At 38.2% G+C, this 20,148-nt stretch overlaps 1 protein-coding gene across 3 annotated transcripts in view; it reads left to right on the top strand.

Moving 5' to 3' along the window:
• The window catches only part of PTPRQ (protein tyrosine phosphatase receptor type Q), a 114,045-nt gene that overhangs the window by 46,975 nt on the left and 46,922 nt on the right, over window positions 1–20,148 (top strand). For all 3 annotated transcript variants that reach the window (XM_009921855.2, XM_069773417.1, XM_069773418.1), the window contains 3 exons: window positions 573–714; window positions 2,961–3,230; window positions 13,351–13,683. In XM_009921855.2, the coding sequence (XP_009920157.2) occupies window positions 573–714; window positions 2,961–3,230; window positions 13,351–13,683 (745 nt within the window). The remainder of the gene's footprint in view (window positions 1–572; window positions 715–2,960; window positions 3,231–13,350; window positions 13,684–20,148) is intronic.

The raw sequence follows: 20,148 nt of genomic DNA, 5'->3' as shown, positions 1-20,148 counted from the left end.
AAATTCAGCTCTTCCCTGCTGCTATTATAGTCCTCTCAACATTTGCACAAAATAGGCCTTGCATGCTGTGTGAAAAACAGCTTACCAGGAACTGAACTGTGGTTTTTAGCTTTTTTCAAAGCTCTTCATCAGTCTGTGTGTCTGGCTCAGGTAAAGTAAAAGAAATGAAAAGCTATGACCCATGACCTCTCCCACTGCAGAGGTGTAGTAAGAAAGCAGAAAGTGAGAGGGGGTTGATGTGGCAGTTTGGAGGTGACAAAAGTTTTCAGCATTGGTAAAAAAAGGCATATGTGGAGTTAATCTGTTCTAACAATGCTGTGGTAATTATGATACCATCCTTTGGCATATCTTCCTCACAAGCCACAGTGAAAGAGGGAGAGGAGAAGGGAAAGGAAGAATTTGACCCTGCATTCTTTTTTGTTGAGCTCAGGGACTACTTTGACTGAAAGCTACTCAGAGTAGAAGAGGCAAGACTATGGCTCTAAATCTTCTGTTCATTTCAGTGGGTTCAAGGTGAGGCCCACGATGTTTACACAGATTAATTGCATACTAATAATTTTTCCTTCCTTAAGAACATTTCAGGTTCAAACCATGAGGCAAACCTTGTTGGATTAGAACCATTCAGCCCCTATTTTATCAGTGTCTCTGCATTTACCAAGCTTGGGAATGGCAATCAGTTCAGTAATGCTGTCCAGTTTACAACGATGGAATCAGGTTAGACGTGACTTTTTCTAAGCTGCTGTTCTGTTTATATATATATTTTCCTTGTATGGCTGAACAACAGTCTTCCTCTTCTCTCTGAAGAAAAGGTAATGTAACACTATCTCATTGTCTTCTGCCTGTGTAACGCCGATTCACATTCCTATTGTACCGGATAGGCTGGGTTTGAAGTTTGATGTCGGAAGTGTAGAATTAGAAATGTCCTCATCTGAAATGAGAGGCTTATATGGCTACTATAAATCTTTTAATAGCATCACAGATAAAGGGAGGAAAATTAGATAGATATCAGTCTTTGCAGATCAAAGTGATAATTCAGATCCCTGTGAAAATAACTGAAACTTTAGCAGTATCAAAAGCAGCTGGACAAAAGATTGGCAAATGACCTGGAAATCGTATTAAACAAATACAAATTTTTAACATTTTTTATAATTTATTTTGGGAAGGGAAGCTAGCCACTAATTAAATATCCTAATTTGTTAGATCTTATTCTTCCTGACAACTGGGGAGGACTAAGCAATATAGCTGGTTTAATTAATTAATTATGTGCAGTTTTGTCTTGTGCCTTCTACATATCTTTTGAAGTTGCAGGTTGTTTCAAAATGAAAAATTGTATCACATGAAAATGAATATTCAACATTCACTAAAGGCAGCCCAGGATCTCTGTGAGTTTGTGAAACTGGCCTTTGTGCAAAACCGTAGTTCCTTTGCCAGGTCAGAGCAATCCCCAGGCTCATGTACTTTATAAGGGCTGTCAGTGCCAGGGGACTAGCATGGGTTAGAGGACTGTGTCTGAACTCCCAGGTTCTTCCTTTATACTGACAGCAAAGGGAGCAGACAAAGTATCAAAAGATCCCATATGGTGACTACAGTTTTTCAAGACCACACTTCCACTGAAATATTCTTTCCAGAGTGGATAAAACAGGGGTTCTGGGAAAAATTATGCTGTTTATTGTACCCAGCAGTTACAACACCGTGATAAATCTAGACCATTGCCGAACTGGTTCAGGTTGGCGGTTGGATCCCTGCAGCTGGAGGTTGTGCTGCCTGAGAGCCATGGTCATCCATCAGTTGTCTCATTTCATCACTGACATTCCATATTCATGGTACTTTCTTCAGAATTGCTGGAGAGACATTGCCCACAGGAGCATGGTCTAGTCATTTTACAGCTTTTTCTCAGATTTTATGCTTGGCTAGTTGCAGCATTGTTTCCTTTCCCTCCAACCCAGATTTTGGGCAATTGCTGGATCAGTTCCTCACTGAGTTCATCTAAGGATTCTGTCTCTAGTCTTTATTATAAGTGCTGGTTAATCGTCTTTCTTCTGCAGAGGCTGCTTTTTAAAGCCAGATTTTTCTTTGAACTCTGAAAAGAAAATTAATCATTTTAAAGAGATTCATTTACCTCTGTGCAGTGATAATGAACATGTTGCCCTCTATTCCTGGTACCTTCCTGACAGTCTTTTCACTATTTTATGGATTCCTGGACATGTTTCAATAGAGGAAGTAGGTTGGGGCACCCCTTACTATGTATTCATTTTCTCTTAGCTGGTACAGCCAGCAATTTAGCCTTTTCTGAGATACTTAAATTCATTCTTCTATTTAATCAATTGTTCACAGATAACTGCTCTATTTTCAGCATGAGTATAATATTTGTTACCTTTAATTAATTTCTTAATGAGAATTAAAAAAAATTTCTCCTGCTGGAACCAGCAAGGAGATGGGGAACAGTAAGGTAATAGCATTGATATGACAGCTCTGAAACCTGCCCAATGACTTCTGTCGTGCCTTTTCTGAAAGGACAGAGAGATATGATAAAGTGCCTAAAAGAAACAAAGCTAACAGATAAATAAGGAACTTCTGCTGTTGATACTGTTGTGGAGTATGTATATGGGTTTCACTCTATTGTGTATGTTTTACTACATTTCGATTAAAAAAACATGGGGAAAATATGAGCAGATGTGAAAATAAAATTGGAGCACACAACTAGGAAAAAGCCAAATAAATGGCCTCTTCCGTTTCAAGTACTAGCATCAGTCATATTCATAGTAGTTGGAAATGAACCATCTAATGAGGATGAAGACATATTTTTGTTCTCTCAATGTGCTTCTTTTATCAGTTTGTCTGCCACTGGAATGTTTGACCCTTGCTATAACTTTGTGTCTGCTTCTCTGACTATATTGTTCTGTGGTTACCATTTTAAATGTGTGGGAATGTTAATCTTTGGTGCATGTGTATCTTTTAAGTACCAGATGCTGTCCAGAATGTTCATTGTATTGCAAGGAGTTGGCAATCAATCCTAGTGCAGTGGGACCCTCCTGCTTCATCCAACGGTGTAATTACTCATTACATCATAACAGTTGAAGGAAATTCTACAAATTTTTCATCTTATGATACACTACATACTTTTAGAAATCTGCTTTCCAATATTACTTATCAATTTAAAATAAAAGCTGCAACATCTGCTGGTGATGGTGAAGAACAGATATGCAATGCCAGTACGCTTCCAGAAAAAGGTAACAAATTATTCAAGTTAATTCTTTTGTTTAATTTAAATGATGACTATGAAACAAGCAGGCCTGAAATACCTGCTTGAATTCAGACAACTAAATCCTTCTGTTGTTTAAATTTCTTGCTAATAGTGGATGAGGAGAAACAGGGCTTCTTCTTTCTCCTGTTTTAGAATACACTTGGTGATGAGAATTTGTTGCCACTTAAAAAAGCACATAGAAAGTACCTTTTTCTGTGTTGTTTGCATGATTATTTTATTCATTTCTGATCACATATTATTTTTTGTCTTATAATCTCTGCTTTGTTCCTGGTGCCCTTAGCATATTTGATACTGTAAGTCTGAAAAAATTTGGGGGAGCAAAATTTTTGTTGCTTTGTTTCTACCAGCAGCCAATACTATGACTTAATTGATTGATAATAAAGCTGTTGAGAATTTGTGCAACTGAGAAGAATTTAACTTCTTCAAGCAGACTTTGTCATAACTCTTGATGAACAGGATTTTTTAGCAAGAAAGAAAATTGTGAGCTAAATCCAAAGAAGAATGTAGGCAGGGTTTTTGACATTGGAGTAGAAAATTGTCACCCAAAGTCTGTCTTCCTTTCTCTCTCCATGCACAGTTTACACTTCACCTAATCCTGGCTGTGCTTTCATTTGGCATCTGAAACTCAGAGATGAAATTCTGTGCAAAATACGGTATTGCTTCTGTGTAAATAGTTATGTGCCTAGCTTCTAAACTGGAAGCGGAGAGGAGCCCAACTCCCAATCAGGGAAGCAAATGCCTGTTTCAGTTCTCTTCCCCAGTTAGGGATGATTTCTAGTCTTGGGATTATTTCTCTTGTTTTTTCTTCTTCAATGATAGTTTAATACAAAAGTCAGAAAAAGACTTCACCTTCCTACTGAATTACAGGAACAATTACTGCATTTAATTCCTTTTTTTTTTTTCCTCTTCAGTGACATCAGTTCATGCAGTGGACTTGAGGAGCTCTCTGATTTGGAACAGCTGGATCATTAGGAAACATGGGGGTGGGATGGGGAGCACGACTGTATCCCCTGATTCTTAGAAACCAAACCTAGCTTTGGTTTATCGAATAACTTAAAAGACGAGTTGCAGCACTCATTCTCCTATATATTTCAACTCAAAGAGTGAGTTTCACTCAGTTCTGTCAAATGATAAATACAAAAGCCTGTGTCAGCAACAGGGTTTAGGTTCTGGATGACAAGTGGAGGGGGAGATCTACTATGCAGACTTGAATCAGACATCTATACTTGGAGAACAGACTTATCCTTACACTTAGACTTCATGTTGGTAGCTTCCTCACCAGCATGCCCCTCTTTAGGTTCAGCCTTTGGATCTCTCCTATTCACAAAGCCCTAGTGCCCCGCTCTGAGCATTGATTTCCACACTTCTTAAAATTAGACTTGCAGATATGCATGTCTGAATGAATCTAGACCACATCTGTATCGTCGGCTGAGCTACTGCTCCTTTGGTTCCAGATCAAATGGCTAAGCTCCAAATGAGGACAAGCAGAGCAGCCCCTTGCTGGCATAATGGGGCCAACGATGTGAAAGTAGCAAGGGTTGTACTTTGATGACTGCCCCTCCTCGTAATACGGTCCATCCCACTAAAGCCTGGCCACATCCCCTATTTGAACAATGAGGTGGCACGTTCATACCTGTTTCTGGTAAAATGTTCTCTCTGAATTGACTTCCTCATCAACAACAGCTCCCCTACAAATTCTGCCTTTTTCTGATCCCTGCTGGTCCATTTCTGTCTGGCTTCTTTAGGAAGATTTAAGACTTCTGCCTGGGTCATCCACCTTCTTGTTTGCTCAGAAACTCCTGTCCATCGGCAGGGTTGAAAATCCACTTCTGAAGGAAGCACTGTTTAAATATTGGAGATGAGCATACCCATATCTTACAGCGTTGGCTAGAAATACTGTAGTGACCTTAACTGCTGTGCTGAATGTGGATGCATGCAATCGTGCACCTAAGTACACTTCTCAACTGGGTTTTTAACTCTCCACTCCTTCTTTTAAATCGGGGCTGCTGAACAGCCAACCCTGACTCAGAGCTCGAGCAAGACAGAAACTGGGAATGAGTATGCAGACAGGTGGGCTGATGACCAATTAAAACTGGACTTGTCCAAAACCTGAAGGTCTTGTAGGAGGTATGTTGCCCTCTGGTACAGAGGAGAACAGGAGGCCTCCCAGGTACCTCACTTCTTGGAGGATGGTGGAAAGGCTTCTAGTAGTGTTAAAGAAGCCTGGCACCTGGGAAAGTTAATTGTTCAGATTTCTGAGAAATTTGGGGTTGGCTATTAATTAGTGCTTGAGGAAAGCCTGGAGAAGCTGTGGATGTGGTATTAAGCCTGGGCTTGAGAGACAGACTGCTAGTCTGTGGTGGTCTGTGTTACACAGAGTTGTACAAGCAAGAGGAAAAAAACCAGATATTATTTTGTAACAACATGTGGTTTATGTGTCTTATCACTGGGAGTTTTCCGAAGTAAAGGATTTATACTACAATACATGTATTTTTTGCCACATACACTGTGCAGACCCTTTCTTGCTGTTTTAGCATTGGCTTACATGTTGTTGCTTAGTCATATTTACAACAAACTAGTTATTATTAGGACATTTCCTTAACTGTGTGTTTGCATGAATTGTTTTGTGGTGACTGGGTACTAGGAATTGGAGATTCATGGATGGGAATGGAAACAGTTTTATAGCTGTTGTCAGCTTCTTATTTATGGTGGTCTAAGATTAGTCACAGAATATGTAGCCAGCACTGAGTCACTGACAACGCATTTATTTCTGACATAAAGTAAAATCGAATTTGGCTCAGTGTCTCACTGCATAGTGTTTGACCTTTACATTCTTAGCAAGATTATTTGCCTTTTTTTTTGAGGTAAATTTGTTCATATCTGGGTACAATTAAACATGAATCATGAAGATTAAATTTATGAGATTAGTAGTGTTTTATGTCTAATCTAGCTCCATTGTCATGGTAAACCACCTCTGCCAGGCTGCAGTATGTTATAAAAACTGTCAGCTTTGTAGTGGTAGTATTACTTTGTGACTAAATATATTGTAAAGGATATGAAAGATAATATAGCACATACACATGCATAAATGAGTTAGGATTTTATGACTGAATAGCTATCCTTGGATTATTTTCAAGAAAATGCACATATTAAAATGCAATTCATTAAGGTTGAGTGAGTTTTTAGAAAGGAGGAAGAGCCATAAAATGGTAGGAAACATCTCCAAAAGGCACACTAAAACTGTGAAGATTCAGTTAACTCACAAGTCTGGGACAAGTATAATAGTCATTCAGTTAAGAATTAAAAAAAACAATTAAAAAGCCACTTGGGGTGTTCAAAGCATGAATAATAAAAAGAAAACTGCTGCTGCTTTCAATTTTTTTAATTTAGATTTTTCTTGATAGACTTCTTATTCATCTCTGAAAATATTAATCATATTGATTATAGTATTAAGACATGCAGAGTAATTTTTCCCTCCTTACTGCTAGTTTTGCTGAATATTATAACTGAACACAGAGTCCTGGAACAGGTTGAGGCCCCCATTGTACTGTGGTGACAGTCCTCACCGTTTGTTTTCTATTAAACAGAGATTAAGTCATAACTTAATTTCAAAAGAAATATGGCTAGAAATTTGTCCAAGAAGCATCTTTTAATTTAATCTGTGCTCAATTTTGCTGGCCAATAATAACTTGTAGCTATACACAGAAGTATGCCTTGTGCATGAAGGAGAATAGTGCCTAAAAGGCTTGGTAATGGGAAAGTTTCTTATGTCTTTTGGTGTGGAGGTGGCAAATTAACATCATCTGTTGTAACCTGTGCACAAAATGTCTTTACTCTCTGCACAGGGGAACCTGTAAAGATTCTGGGTTTGTATCTCCAGGATGGAGGTGCTCATTGGAAAATGTGAGCCTGTTTTTCATCCAGGCCTGCACGGAGCACAAAATATAGCAAGGGCTTAAAGCCTTCTTCATATCCAAAGAAATGCTCCGTTTCCTTCACAGTAATCCTTTTCTTAGGACGTGGCAGCTCTGGGTTGGAGTTACATGTATTTCCTCATTAACTTCTGAAGAGAGCTACAGATGACTGTAATGCACTGGAAGAAATATTTAAGCCTGTACCCTAGAGTGGTCCTTAGGGCCCCAAGCATGATGTGCAGTGCAGTGTGTTGGCCTGGTTATCCAGAGGAATCAACCTACTGCAGAGCCACAGCATTGGAAATGGAAGAGCTTGGGTGTCCCCTGTCACTACTACAGATAAGAGCAGTGTGTTTCACATGTTCAATCAGTGCTGCAACTTCATACTTCCAAACTGTATTAAAGTAATAGCATCCAAAAATTGCATTACTAAGAACCTTTGAAACAATTCTTTCCAAAGTGACCAAAACTGATTTTTTTTTTCCCCAGACTTTAATTTTCTTTATGTAATGTGGAAATTATTTTAGATTTTCTGATTAGTTGCTGTGTCCAAATGTGGGTTAATGGCTTTGATGTTAAAGGCAAATCTTCACTAGACAAATGTAGTGATCATTGGTTGCTGCCAATTAAATTGTATTGATGTTATTTTTATAAGCAGGTAGATAAAAATAGAAAAATCATATAGTGTAGGATGAAGGAATTTTTTTTTTAAGGACTAGGTCAAGTTTGCATTAATGTATAAGAAATGGTGGTGACATATACATACAAATCTGACATTGAAAGTATTTACAGGTCAAATACATTGTTTACGGAGAAGTAGACAGTGGTCCAGTTTGTTGGAAAGCTGAGCATTCTAATTTAATTTAAGATTCACATACCGACAGCTTTTCACTACTTTTCTAAGCTTAGTTTAAAGGTGTGCATTTCTTCCTAGATTTGTATGACTTGATTTTTCAGTGCTTAGATCCCACAGTTAGAGACTGAGTTTTCTAATGTCCTAAGGACCGACAAACACAGTCCAGAGAGGCTTTTTTAAGACATGTTCTCAACTGTGCAATTTCCTTTAAAGCATGTCTGATAGCGTCAGTCCCAAGTCATGGGAAAAATAGTTTACAGTTTTCTACATTTTTATGTTTGTAAAATCATTTGGGACCTATTTGTGATGTCCTTATTCATACTGAGCAGGACTTTGTATCATGATGAGTCCCCCTGAAGTTAGCAGTCTATACTAGAGTAGTATTTAGTATGATCAGGGTTATCAGCTTAACCCAGGGAACTCCTTTGGGTGAGTAATCTTTCAAAAATTAATAGAGATAATCAATACAGAATATTACTTTTCAGATACCTCCATTTTCTGAGGACTTTTTATTGTGTGCCCACTGCTATCTGTTCTACTTTGTTCTTCACTTTCCTCCTATTGATGCTCTTAATACCACCCAACAGACTTCTAGGCTGCCGCTGTTCTTTTAATCCAAACTCCAGCTACAAGCAGCTGTTCTGTAGGCAGACTTTTTTTTATTAACTTCGTTAGGAACTATGCCGTATCATATTACCGTCTTCTGTTCCCGGCCCGTGCAGCTGTAGTCATTGCTTTTCACAGAAGTCTTTACAGAAAGCCGTAACTTCTCTCTTTTCTCAGTAGATTTTTGTGTGTGTGTCCTTTGCTGCCCTTAGGTTATCTTTGCATTGCGAATAAGATTTTTTCTACCCAGTATTTCTGTTGGATTAAACCAGTTCCACTGGCCCAGTTCAACTTGATCAGAGTCTTTGCACAGTCCTGATGCTTTTTCTACCAGGCATTTCCTTTCATTTAGGTTCTCAAATAAAAACTTAATCTCAGAGCGGTCCACCAGCTTTGGAAGGGCTGATTAGCATTGCAGCCAGACGAGCATAGGGAACCGGGGCCAAGATCTGTGAAAGTAACTTCTATTTAGGTGCTTAGCTTCCTGTCAACTTCAGTGGGAGTTCAGGCACGTAAATAGGTTTTAGGAGCTTAAAATCCCATGTGGATCTGGCTTTAGGCACTTTTTGTTGGAGTTTGGCCATCATGTGAACAATGGTGGATGAACCTGAAAATACCTCATTCATCCTCCAGTCCAGAAACTGAATTCACCAGCATTTCACGGCCAGCCTCTCTGCCAGCTCCCTGGCTGGCTTTCAGAAGCTGAATTAAAAGCTATTAAATGGAAAACGATAGAGTACATTGCACCAAAAATTTCAGACTTTGAAAAACTCTCTACTCCCAGAACTAGCTGAATTATAGCAAAAGCAATATAATTCAATAGGGAGAGACTGTCAGATATGTTGTGATGAGACTTAAGGGGTCCTACCCATGATTCCAGGGAAATTTAAATAAGGGATTAGCACTAGAATGCCAGCTAGGTAATCAGAGCACAGTCCTAGACAATTAGTGTCCTACACCACTACAAACACAGCCTTTTTCATGCCTTTTCTTTAAGTGCATCTTTCTGCAGGAATAATAATAAAGTTCCTGTTAGGCACATATCAAAGCAGCAGTGTATAAGAGCAGATACATAAGTCTTTGTTACAGTTCCAATTTAATCTGAAAGAATAATTGACAAAGATGCAATTTTTTGCTTTAATTGTTTTTAGTGTGAACAGTGATCACTTCATCATAGTTGAGTCATGTTTAGAAAATTTAAACAAGCTGCATGATTACTCTAGGAAGCATGGAATGGTTTGTTCAAATCAGTACCATCTGTGGACAGAAAAAGTTGGGGGAATTTTAGTCATTCTTGAGGAATGGAAGTCTGATTCTCCATGCTAGAGTAATTGTAATCCTCTTTGTATCTGTAACCCAATAGCATAGTTGTCTTGAAATTGTCTCATTGAACACAATCATCAAGTGCAAGAGACACTGTGCCACTGGGTGTCACTGCTCCTCACTGTGGCCCTTGGAGCAAACCTCTTTCATTTCCTCCAGATTCAGATCACATCTTTTCATTTGCTCTAATAAGAGATTACATTTATATTTGATTTGTCTACGTAGGCAATGAGATAAAATAGACTAGATTTTAAACTGACTAATATTTAAGGCTCTGATTCCATTTTAAATTCTGTTTAGGCACTGGCAGAGAAAAATTTCCTGTGTCTTCTGCCAACTGACACTTTCTTTTGTGGGTTACAAATATTTTGTTTATATGGGTCTTAGTAAACTGGAAAAATTATGACATAAAATAGCAATAAAAGCTTTTGTATGAAAGAAGTGCTTGTCTAAGCTGTGTGTTATCATGATACCTGCAAGTTTATCTTTCAAAATGGTGGTTTTCATGTAGTGTTACCCACAGGGATAATCACAGCTAATATCTTCTGCCTTGTGAGGGTAATGTGTATGGGCTCCCTCTGTAGCCAGTGGGAAAAAGGACAGATGGAAAGAGAAATGTCATTTTTCTGCCTTCCGTTCTTTCCCCCGCTCTCTGGGAGTTTGTCTCTTTCCACCAAATACAAAGAGAGCTCATGGAGGCTGGCTTTATTAGACTTTTGATAGTCTGTGTGAGAGCCCACAAATCAGAGCCACTGTTATTTTTCCTGATATAATTTCCAGTTCTGTGAAACTGCCAAGCGTCTTTTCCATCTTTACTGCTACATTGCTAGCTCTCAGTTCTTTTTGATGTCATCATCCATGTTGAAACTGGGGGAACAGGGTACTCTCCTTGAGAAGGAAAGCCCACCGTGCTGGCTAGAACATGGGCACTGCTCTTCCTGCCTGTGCCTAGCCTCTTTAACCTGCCTCCTTTTAGGTGCGGGGACTGCGGTTGTGCCAGCCATGGCTCTACCAGCTGCACATTTGAGCAAGTGAAGGTATATATTCCCACCTTCCTCTTGGCACCCAGCAAGCAACCAGTTACTATCTAATCTACTTTATTCCAAGCCCCTGTTTCATTATTTGATTGAGTCATTTAAACTGGAGTATAGTCCAATAATCAGTTTTCAGCAGATGGAAGTTGGTAATGGTAGACTAAGAGGCATCAGAGCCAGTTGTTTCCATCTCCACGTTGCATACTTTCACACTTTTATTCCAAACCTGCCGATGCTGGCTGTTGCTGTCGTAGCAAGAGTTCCTGGAGCCGTGTGCCTGGGAAGGTGAGGTCATATTCCTTATTAAAAAAAAGAGTAGTTCCCTCTGAGTGAGAAGGAGGAGAGTTTAATTTCCTTAAATTCTTTTAATTTTTCTCTGTTCATATGTCTTTGGAATTGCTGACTCTTAATTTTTTAATTTCTGGCATATGTAGCATTGAGTCTTAGAAATACTTTAATTCAAGTTCAGAGTGAGACTGGGTGGTAACTTTTTTTTCACTCAAACAGTTTTATCCATTCTATCCCACATTTTATCATTGTCATAATTGAGTGTGTAAGATTCATATTCTTTGCGGTATCTTAGATATTAATAGCTTATATTACAATAGAGGATTTTTTAAGGAAAAATACAGATTTTTTTTATAGTAACCATTCAACATTTCTCTGCCTTTGCTTTCCATTAACTAATTGTCAAACTAAGCCCTTTCTTGTAATTTACACTAGTACCAAATACAGTTTATAGAGCTATTATGAAAATATTGCAGTGTTTATTTTTTTGAAAGTGGACAAACTGAATATCACATCTCCAAAACTGTGGTCAAGCAAGAATGTTACTGCCTGTTTTGTTTTTATTTACTACTTCGTGTACTTCTCTTCATGCTAATAACAGAGCAAAACAGCTTCAGTTTTAACAGCATGGAGTATGATGATGAAAGTTGTCTCCAGCAACAATTTTTTTCTTAGGCAGTTTGTTCTGGTTTTGTTTCTGTTTAGTGTGTAGCAGGGTGGGAGCACATGGGGCTGTTGCATGCTGCGGTGTTGTGTACGCATGCGTGAGAGCTGAGCGGAAGGACAGGGAAGTGCCCGCGGTTCCTGGGCCTTGGCTCCTCTCCTGCAGGCTCCACTTGCTTTGGGCTTATTTGAAGGGATTTGAATTTCTCAGCATTTTCATCATCACGACTTGGTTTGACTCAGAATTTACATTTCTTGTTAAATATTCATATTCAGTGGTGAAGCTTCAGCTTGTTATATTATGATGATTTCTATAAACAATTGGTGCAGATGAAAGCAGAGATCAGATATTCCCACAAGGCTGAAAAAAAATGGAGGGTTTCCTCTTTCTTCCCCAGTAACGTTGGTCTGGGATCCTTTTATTCTTTATGTAAGCCTTGGGGCTTCTTCAGTTTCATTTTGAGGATGTATCGTGTTTTTCTTTTACCAGTGATACTTCTTACCCCAAAGACTCTAAAGCACTCTTTAAAGCTAAGTGCACAAAATGATTTCCGAGCTGATTTCTCTGCACAGTTTTTGCCACAGAGAGTATTAGTATTATCTTACAGAGTCTTAGAGATAATATTAGCTTACTGTATGACTATGTGATATAGCACAAAACCATATGTTGCATCCAGTCTGTGAGAGCTGGGAGTACACTGTTGGCTTAATATAGATATGGATAAATGTGTGTATGTACATACATTCACTACTTCTGTCTCCATGCACATGAATATAACCTGTGTATACCCACGTATACTTATGTATATAAATACATGGGAGGAAAGTTTATGGGAAGTTTCTTTTTTTGCTTTGTATTGCCATATTATTTAGCTTTTCCTGTTAATTTAATTTGTTGTTTGCATGCATTGATACTTTCTATTCAGAAGGTGAAACAGGACATTTATAAAACCTTGAGGTGTTGCTTGAGAATTTCATATGTTACCAAGAGAGAGGGAGACAAATAAGTCTTTCTAAGTGAGAGGTGAGGAATCCCAGTTAGCAACAGCAGTAAAAGATGCTATGGGTAGGCCAAAAATAACTTTGCTTGATATTCACTCCCTCGGTTGAGACATAGCCCCAAATGTAGCAACAGCAATGTCACACCTCTCAAAGCTGCCCCTGCCCCTGCCACACCTAAAAGTAGTTTTCTTTCTTTCAAAAGCTACAGTAAACGTATGCCACCTATATATGTACACTGTGATTTACACCAGTGGAATTACTCCTTATTAACCATATGAAATTGAATCTTGGTCTTTAGACATGCTTATTAAGATATTTTTTCAACAGTGGATAAAAGGGTTATAGTTGCAATCACTTTTCATTCGAATGAAGATATCTTACAAGTGTTTTAATTTGTAGTTCCTAGTGCTCCCAGGGATATTGTTTTTTCCAATGTGCAATCAACAAGTGTGACCCTGAATTGGAGATCACCGAAATCTATCCTTGGCTACTTCCAAAACTACAAGATTACAACACAGCTACAGTCCATCCGCTGCAGTGACTGGGAATCTAAGGAATGTATTGAATATGAGATGCATCAATATTTATATGAAAATGTAGTGGATGACTGGATAGAAGAGACAGTGTATGGACTGAAAAAATACAGATGGTACAGATTTGCAGTTGCTGCCAGTACGAACGTTGGTTATGGCAGTTCTTCACCTTGGATTTTTACGCAAACACTTCCTGGCTGTAAGTAAAGATGTCTGCCACGTGTCGTAATGCTATAACAGTGTGATGTTCCCCTGAATAAGCCACACTTGGTAGAACTTATTTCTTCATAGACCTACAATGTTGGTAAAGTTATTAAGTGTTTATTGCTACTCTTCACATACGAAATATCATTATATAAATTGTGTGGTATGTATGCATACTTGACACTGCATCAGATTTTAATGCCTCTTGTATGCTCTACTCTAGTTACTGCTTACCCAACAGCAATTTCATTTCTCAGCCCTACTCCACATCTAGAATTGATAAATCTGAATTTTGACTATTTTGGGTCGATATGCCATTTTCAATATATTTTCATATGTGGGGTGTGTCAATGAAAAGTAGTCTTTTTTTTAATTCCTTGGCTAAAAGTCCGTTCACTAACATCATAACAGTTTCCTGAAATTCTGTTGTATGTTTCTGGCAATAGAATTTAAGCAATAGTTTCAGAGGAATTAAGATTTCTTTCTAACAGCATATCCTCCTAAAGAGATTACAAATCAGAGTAGCCGTGTAACACCTGCAGGACTGCCATGACACATAGAACTGTCATGTCTCAGCTGAGGATTTCGGTTTCCAGGTGAGAGAAGAGTTAATTGTAACAGATAAGTCATCACAAGATATTTGAGAGAAGGGGACGTGAAACATAAATTATTTAGGCAGTTGTCATGGGGACATATGACCTTCCCTCCCAGTCTGCAGCCAGCCTAGGTCAGAGCACATCTGAGGTCCGGCCTCTGGCCTGTGTAAAACAATTGAGAACCACCATGAGTGGCCTGCCTAAATCACAGCTCTTTCACTCCTTTCCCCTTCCAAAGTAATCGTAATAGAGATACGAAGGACTTAAACAGCTGTGTACCAAGGACTGTTCAATGGTCCACATACTTATTTTGTTCCATCCATGTTTTTACAATCATGTGATGTGAATTCAGGAGGCTTTTCTATAATGCTCCTCACAGTATCTCTGCACTCTCTGTACAGCAATACACCCATGTGTCCTTAAATACCTCACAGTTTTTCTCCTAGGTAAGGAAATATTGTTGTCTTCATTTGCAGATGAGAAATTGCAATAGAGAAATTCTAAGCCCCAAGGGGCAGAGAGATTTGGACACCGTGATAGTGAAATCACAACAGCCCATTTTTCACATAAAGCACAGAAGCAGTCCTTTGGATTGAGAAGTACTGGAATCAGCTGCAGAGTCGTTCTCATGTGCACTTACTTGCTTTGTCCAGTCATTCTTGTGGGGATGCTAGGCCTGTAAATCAATGGAATATTTTAAATAAAAGTGAAAAAAAACCAACAAACAAACCCCAAACATTTAACCCCAGATGGAGCAGAAAATAGCTAACAGAAGTTGTGCAAATGTTGAGCTAGCAGCTCTGAGCTGATTTCTTACTATTAGATGGATAGATCTCAGCTGCTGACATGTGCAAATACTTCTCTTCAATAAATTGTTGCTGAGTTTAGGAAAGTTAGAGATATAAACTGGACAGACAGGCAGATAATGAAAACACATGTAATTACATAAAGTTAGGATCCCCTTTATGATTTCCTCTCAGGACAGTGATAATTTGCTTTAAGAAAGAACTAGTTTCCCATCAGTCACACTGAGGAGACGGTAGTTAAAAAGTATAAAAATCTGATTAGACTGCACAAACCCTTTCCACACCAATACAGTGTTCTTCTCAGCAATAGGTCCTCTGCGTCCTCTATTAGCTAGTTTAACAAACGGTGGTGGGGTAGAAGTTAAAAAAGTTCCACCAGTTCTTCCAGCCCAAGTATCTGCGGCTGCTGGCCTGTGTCTGTGGTAAGTGGGCAGCAAGAAATTTCCTGTGAGCTACATCAGTGACACATCAGGAGATGAGCTGCTTATAGAACACACCGCTGGGGAGTCAAGGAAGCATGGGCACTACTCCAGATACCATGGCTGCGTGCTGGTCTTTTTCCTGGGGTAATGGCAATCAGCTGAGGAGGAAGAAAAGAGAAAGGTGACATGTCAGGCTGGGTAGCCAGCTGGCAGCTCCGGTGTGCTTCGGCAGCGCCGGGAGCCTCCCTGAGCAGCGGCTGATCTTTAGCAAGGGCAGGTCTCTAGCTACCTGACCTCATACTTTCCAAAGACTAGTCTTTAGAAATATTGTTAAACAAACTAAAAGCCATCAGTTCCTTTTTTTCTTTTGCAAAGGGTACTGCCCGTAGGAGGGAAGAGAAATTCAGGATGCACAAAAAACTGACCCGGCGCTCTGGGCAGCCTTGCGGAGTGTATCCAGAGAACAGGTGTCGATCCCCCTCTCCTCTCCCTCGTGGACAGGGCCAAGCATCCTCTGGATTAGCCTGCTGGTACGCAGCCAATATACATGGTCTGTTAGGGCTTAAGGGTGCTTAGCTGCTATGTAAAATACCCTGAGTACTTAGCCCATAAAATCAATGGGAGTTGTGTTTGCAGATTTGAGGGCAGAAGTTAGCCACTGTTTCTGATTTTCAAGAAATGCCTCTGTAAGACATTGCTTCTGCCAAAGGGAACGTTACCTTGGTTGTGAAAGAATAGTAAAATGACTTTTCTTCAGAAATAATTGGGTTCTCAGAAGTTTGTGTTCCTCCCAAGCCTAAAGAAATTACTACATTTATTATACTCATATTCAGGAAGTTACAGCTTTTAAGCTGAAAACTGTTAGACTCATTTCCCAGAATATAAAGAGATGAAACTTCAGTAACAGCAAAAATTACATAACAGAAACCCTAAATACTCTTTACAAGTGCTGAGGATTTGACTGTTGTGCTAAAGCAGAAAAGCCTAGTAATTCTGAATATTCAGTGACTAAGGTGAGGATCTTAGCTATTTATTTCAGTTGTTCATTATGAAGGTAAATCTAAGGCTACAGGAAATCTTTTTAAGATTCTTTAACTCGTTTGCAAGTTTCAAACGAAAAAATAATGGCTGTGTTCTGTACGGAAGGTGGTTATAGTGTTACTCCATGGAAAATGTTACAGGTTGTTCAGTACAGTCCAATTCTCACATCACACAGATAAACAATTCAGCCTTCTGTCTTGCAGATTATCCTCCCAGGAATTGTCTTACTGTCTCATAAAGTAGTTTGATGGCACTGTTATTACTTAGCTGATGGATTACCCAAGAGCCAAATCGACTCTGCAAGATGAAATATTTTCAACATAACCTAGATTTATATAGTTACCAGTACAGAAGATCACAGTGTTGTGTCACAGTAAGAGAAAGGGCAAGAAATGTTTTCCATAGCTAGGGAAACTTTGTTCCCTCACACCTGCACTTACCTCGAGTTTCATTTTTACATTTATAAGGAAAATAACGTTGGCCAAACCTGTGCTTTCTAAGAGAAAAGCCATTTTGGAGGGTCAGTGTTAGGTGGAAAATGAATGGCAGTGAGATCAGTGACCTCAGTTTGGATCTCGTACAGTTACACAATGCAATGCTTTTTGGTAAACTGCCAAGTCTCCTAATGCCAGGATATACTGAGATACAAAGGAAAACCCCAGATGTTCAAATGTCCCATGAAGGCTAGGACATAGATGCATGGGGCAGAGGTTTATGCTTCTCTTTTCAGCACCTTCTTTCTCAATCCCTGCTGATACCCAGTTGCTTGGTATACTTAAAGAAATGTTTCTGTGTGGTGAAAAGCAAGAGATTTTAATCTCTTGTTGTATGCCCTTTCTTCTGGCAGGTTTTGCCTGAGAGAACTTGTTCTTCTTTGTTCCTTTCATTGTCTCAGAACTAAACATTGGAAAGTAAATATGGCCTAATATAAGATATAAATGTTTAAATATAGGTAAAAGTAACCTAGGTGATTATAAAATGAATATAACTGAACCTCGCACTTAATTTTTGTTGGGAAACAGAAAAAGTCTTAACCAAACTGGCAAGCACGAATTTCTGTTAGAAAACTGGAGTATTCAGTCTTATTTTTGAGGATTATGCTAAATGATGGGCTATCCAGACTTATCTTCAAGCTTCACTTAACTGCTGCCTGAGCATCAGGACACAGATGGATGGGAAAGATGACCCTGACCTCCATAAGACCCACATTCCTGTGCAAGGATAGAAGCATGATAATCAGGAAATGATGGTTATTAGTTACAGAAAATGCATTATTGTGAAAACCAGGAGAAAAGTGCTTATGAGAGGAAGTGATTGGATTATGGGGGAATGAGAGAATAAGACTAGGTCATTTCTACTGAGTAAATTGCTGTGATTTATAAGAGAAAGGGTATAGTGATATCATGGCCTCGTATTGACTAGGTTCATTTCACAAACAAACCTAAATCAGAACGTGGCAGTTACCCACTGAAGCAAACACAGTTTTTAAAAAGATGGTTTTGTAGACATGAGACACATTAGACACATTTCATTTTCTAGTTTTCTTTCTAATTATACAGGCTATTTCAGAAAATATTCCTATATTTCCGTGTCATTCAGTTAATGACCAATATTGTACTTTTCATGATGAAAATAAACCCGGTATTAACGCTTAGATGTATTTTAGATAAGTATCTTAAATACAGCATACTCAATTATAATTTTCTTGCAAAGATCTAAAAATGTACCAAATATAAACTGCATGTGGGAATTATCCATATAAATAACTTCAGGTTGGATAATTTGTAGATTAGGTTATGCTTTAAAATTATTTCACACCATCATTGTCTAATACATAAACCTAAAGTGGCTTCTGCAAAAAAAATATTGAGAGATTAAACGCTCCATTAATGCTATAAAAAAGTAATGGAAAATTGTCTTTGGAAACTCGGTTGGTTTGCAAACTAAGGCTCGTGAAGCTATATATATCATTTTATACCATTTTTCAGAAATTTCAGCTGGCGATAAAGGTAATACCACTGCCATAGTTACTGAAAGCATTGTTTACACTAAAAGGCACTGTTTGAGCAACAAGTCTGACACACATTACCTGCAAAATAAGCTTAATTTGTGCTAATTCTAGTTTTTAGGGAACATGCTTGCTCTTCTATTTTGTGTTATCTGTTCTAGCTCCCCACTCGACAGCCAGCCTTCTCTGAGCAGTCTCCTCTTTCACCAGCCCTCCCTCATGTGTTTTCATAGTTCATTCAGTTACACTCTTCATTCAGTTGTTCCATGCTATTCAGTAGTTTTGGGGACTGCTTCCAATGGCTGAATTTGATCCTGTCTACAAAGTCTAATATATTCCTGCTAATCCCAGAACAGCAATCTACCTCTTATATCCAACACCCTAAACTCCTCATAGCACCTTATCAACTCCCAAATCTTCCTGTTTTATTCTGCAACCATGGTGGAAAATTTTCACCTTCACAGTGCAAAATTTTACGATTTCGCTTCCTTAATTTTTCACACATAATTTCAATAGCTACATATACTTCCTTCCATGCTATTTTTCCTTTTCCTAACCTGTTTTCTACTTAAAAAACTAAGTAGCCTTGTATACACTCCACTTTTCCTCATTAAGCCCTCTTACCTAATGATTAATGGTGAAAAAAATACATATTCATGCATTAATCATGTTTGAGAAACTAGACTGCATCTTCTGATTAGGATAAATATGATTTATCATTTTTTATAACAGACTTCACAAATATGTGCTAATCATAGCTGTATTTTTTTTTCTGGTAGATTAAAAAAAAAAGGCACAAAAAAAAAAGTCCTGGAAATATGTACAAATCTGTTGTTGCTTCTGTAACAGTCTGTTCATTGATACGTATCACCATGGTTGTCTTTTTTTTTGTAGTAGACTCCCCCAAAAAGGCACCATGGAGCCAAGTTCTGGCCTTATCTACAAATCTGTTGTCACTTCTATTCCAAATTTTATTTTCCTGAAATTTACCACGGTCATTATATGAAAAAGTAATACCACTTACTAAGAACTGCTGTGCTGTTATTATGATTTCATTAATTTCTTATTCATGAATAAGAAATAACTAGGTTAATTCACATATCACCTTGACAGAAGGCAATTTTAGGAAAATCCCATTTCTTAATGTGAACATTCTTGCCCGCTTATAATTCCTATTACTTTTTTGTGCATGTTTTCCAGAGTTTCTCAACATGTTAAGAGTAAGTTGAAATGAAAGCTAGAAAATATTTTTTTCTGTATAAAATTATTCATACTAGTACTTTCCAACATTTCTGGAAATTTTTTCTAGCATGCAGAAGAACTTGTGTTTTCACAATTTCTTGTTCTTTGAATGATTCGTTTGACATAAACGAATATATTATGCTTATCTATTTTTCTAAATAGTTATATATATTTTGCTTGGGTCATGCAAAATAAATATAAATAACTTGTAATTAAAAACCCCTATATTTTCAATTTAAGATGAAGTTGTAGGCAGTTCAGACTGTAGAAAACTTGTAGTAATTGCAATGAAAGATATGTTTCTAAATCACATTGTATGCTTTATATATGAGAAAGAAAAAATGT

Source organism: Haliaeetus albicilla, chromosome 28 (assembly GCF_947461875.1).
Source record: "Haliaeetus albicilla chromosome 28, bHalAlb1.1, whole genome shotgun sequence".
Taxonomy (NCBI): domain Eukaryota; kingdom Metazoa; phylum Chordata; class Aves; order Accipitriformes; family Accipitridae; genus Haliaeetus; species Haliaeetus albicilla.
The sequence above is the reverse complement of the archived record's forward strand: the minus strand, read 5'-3'. Positions and strand labels throughout refer to the sequence as shown.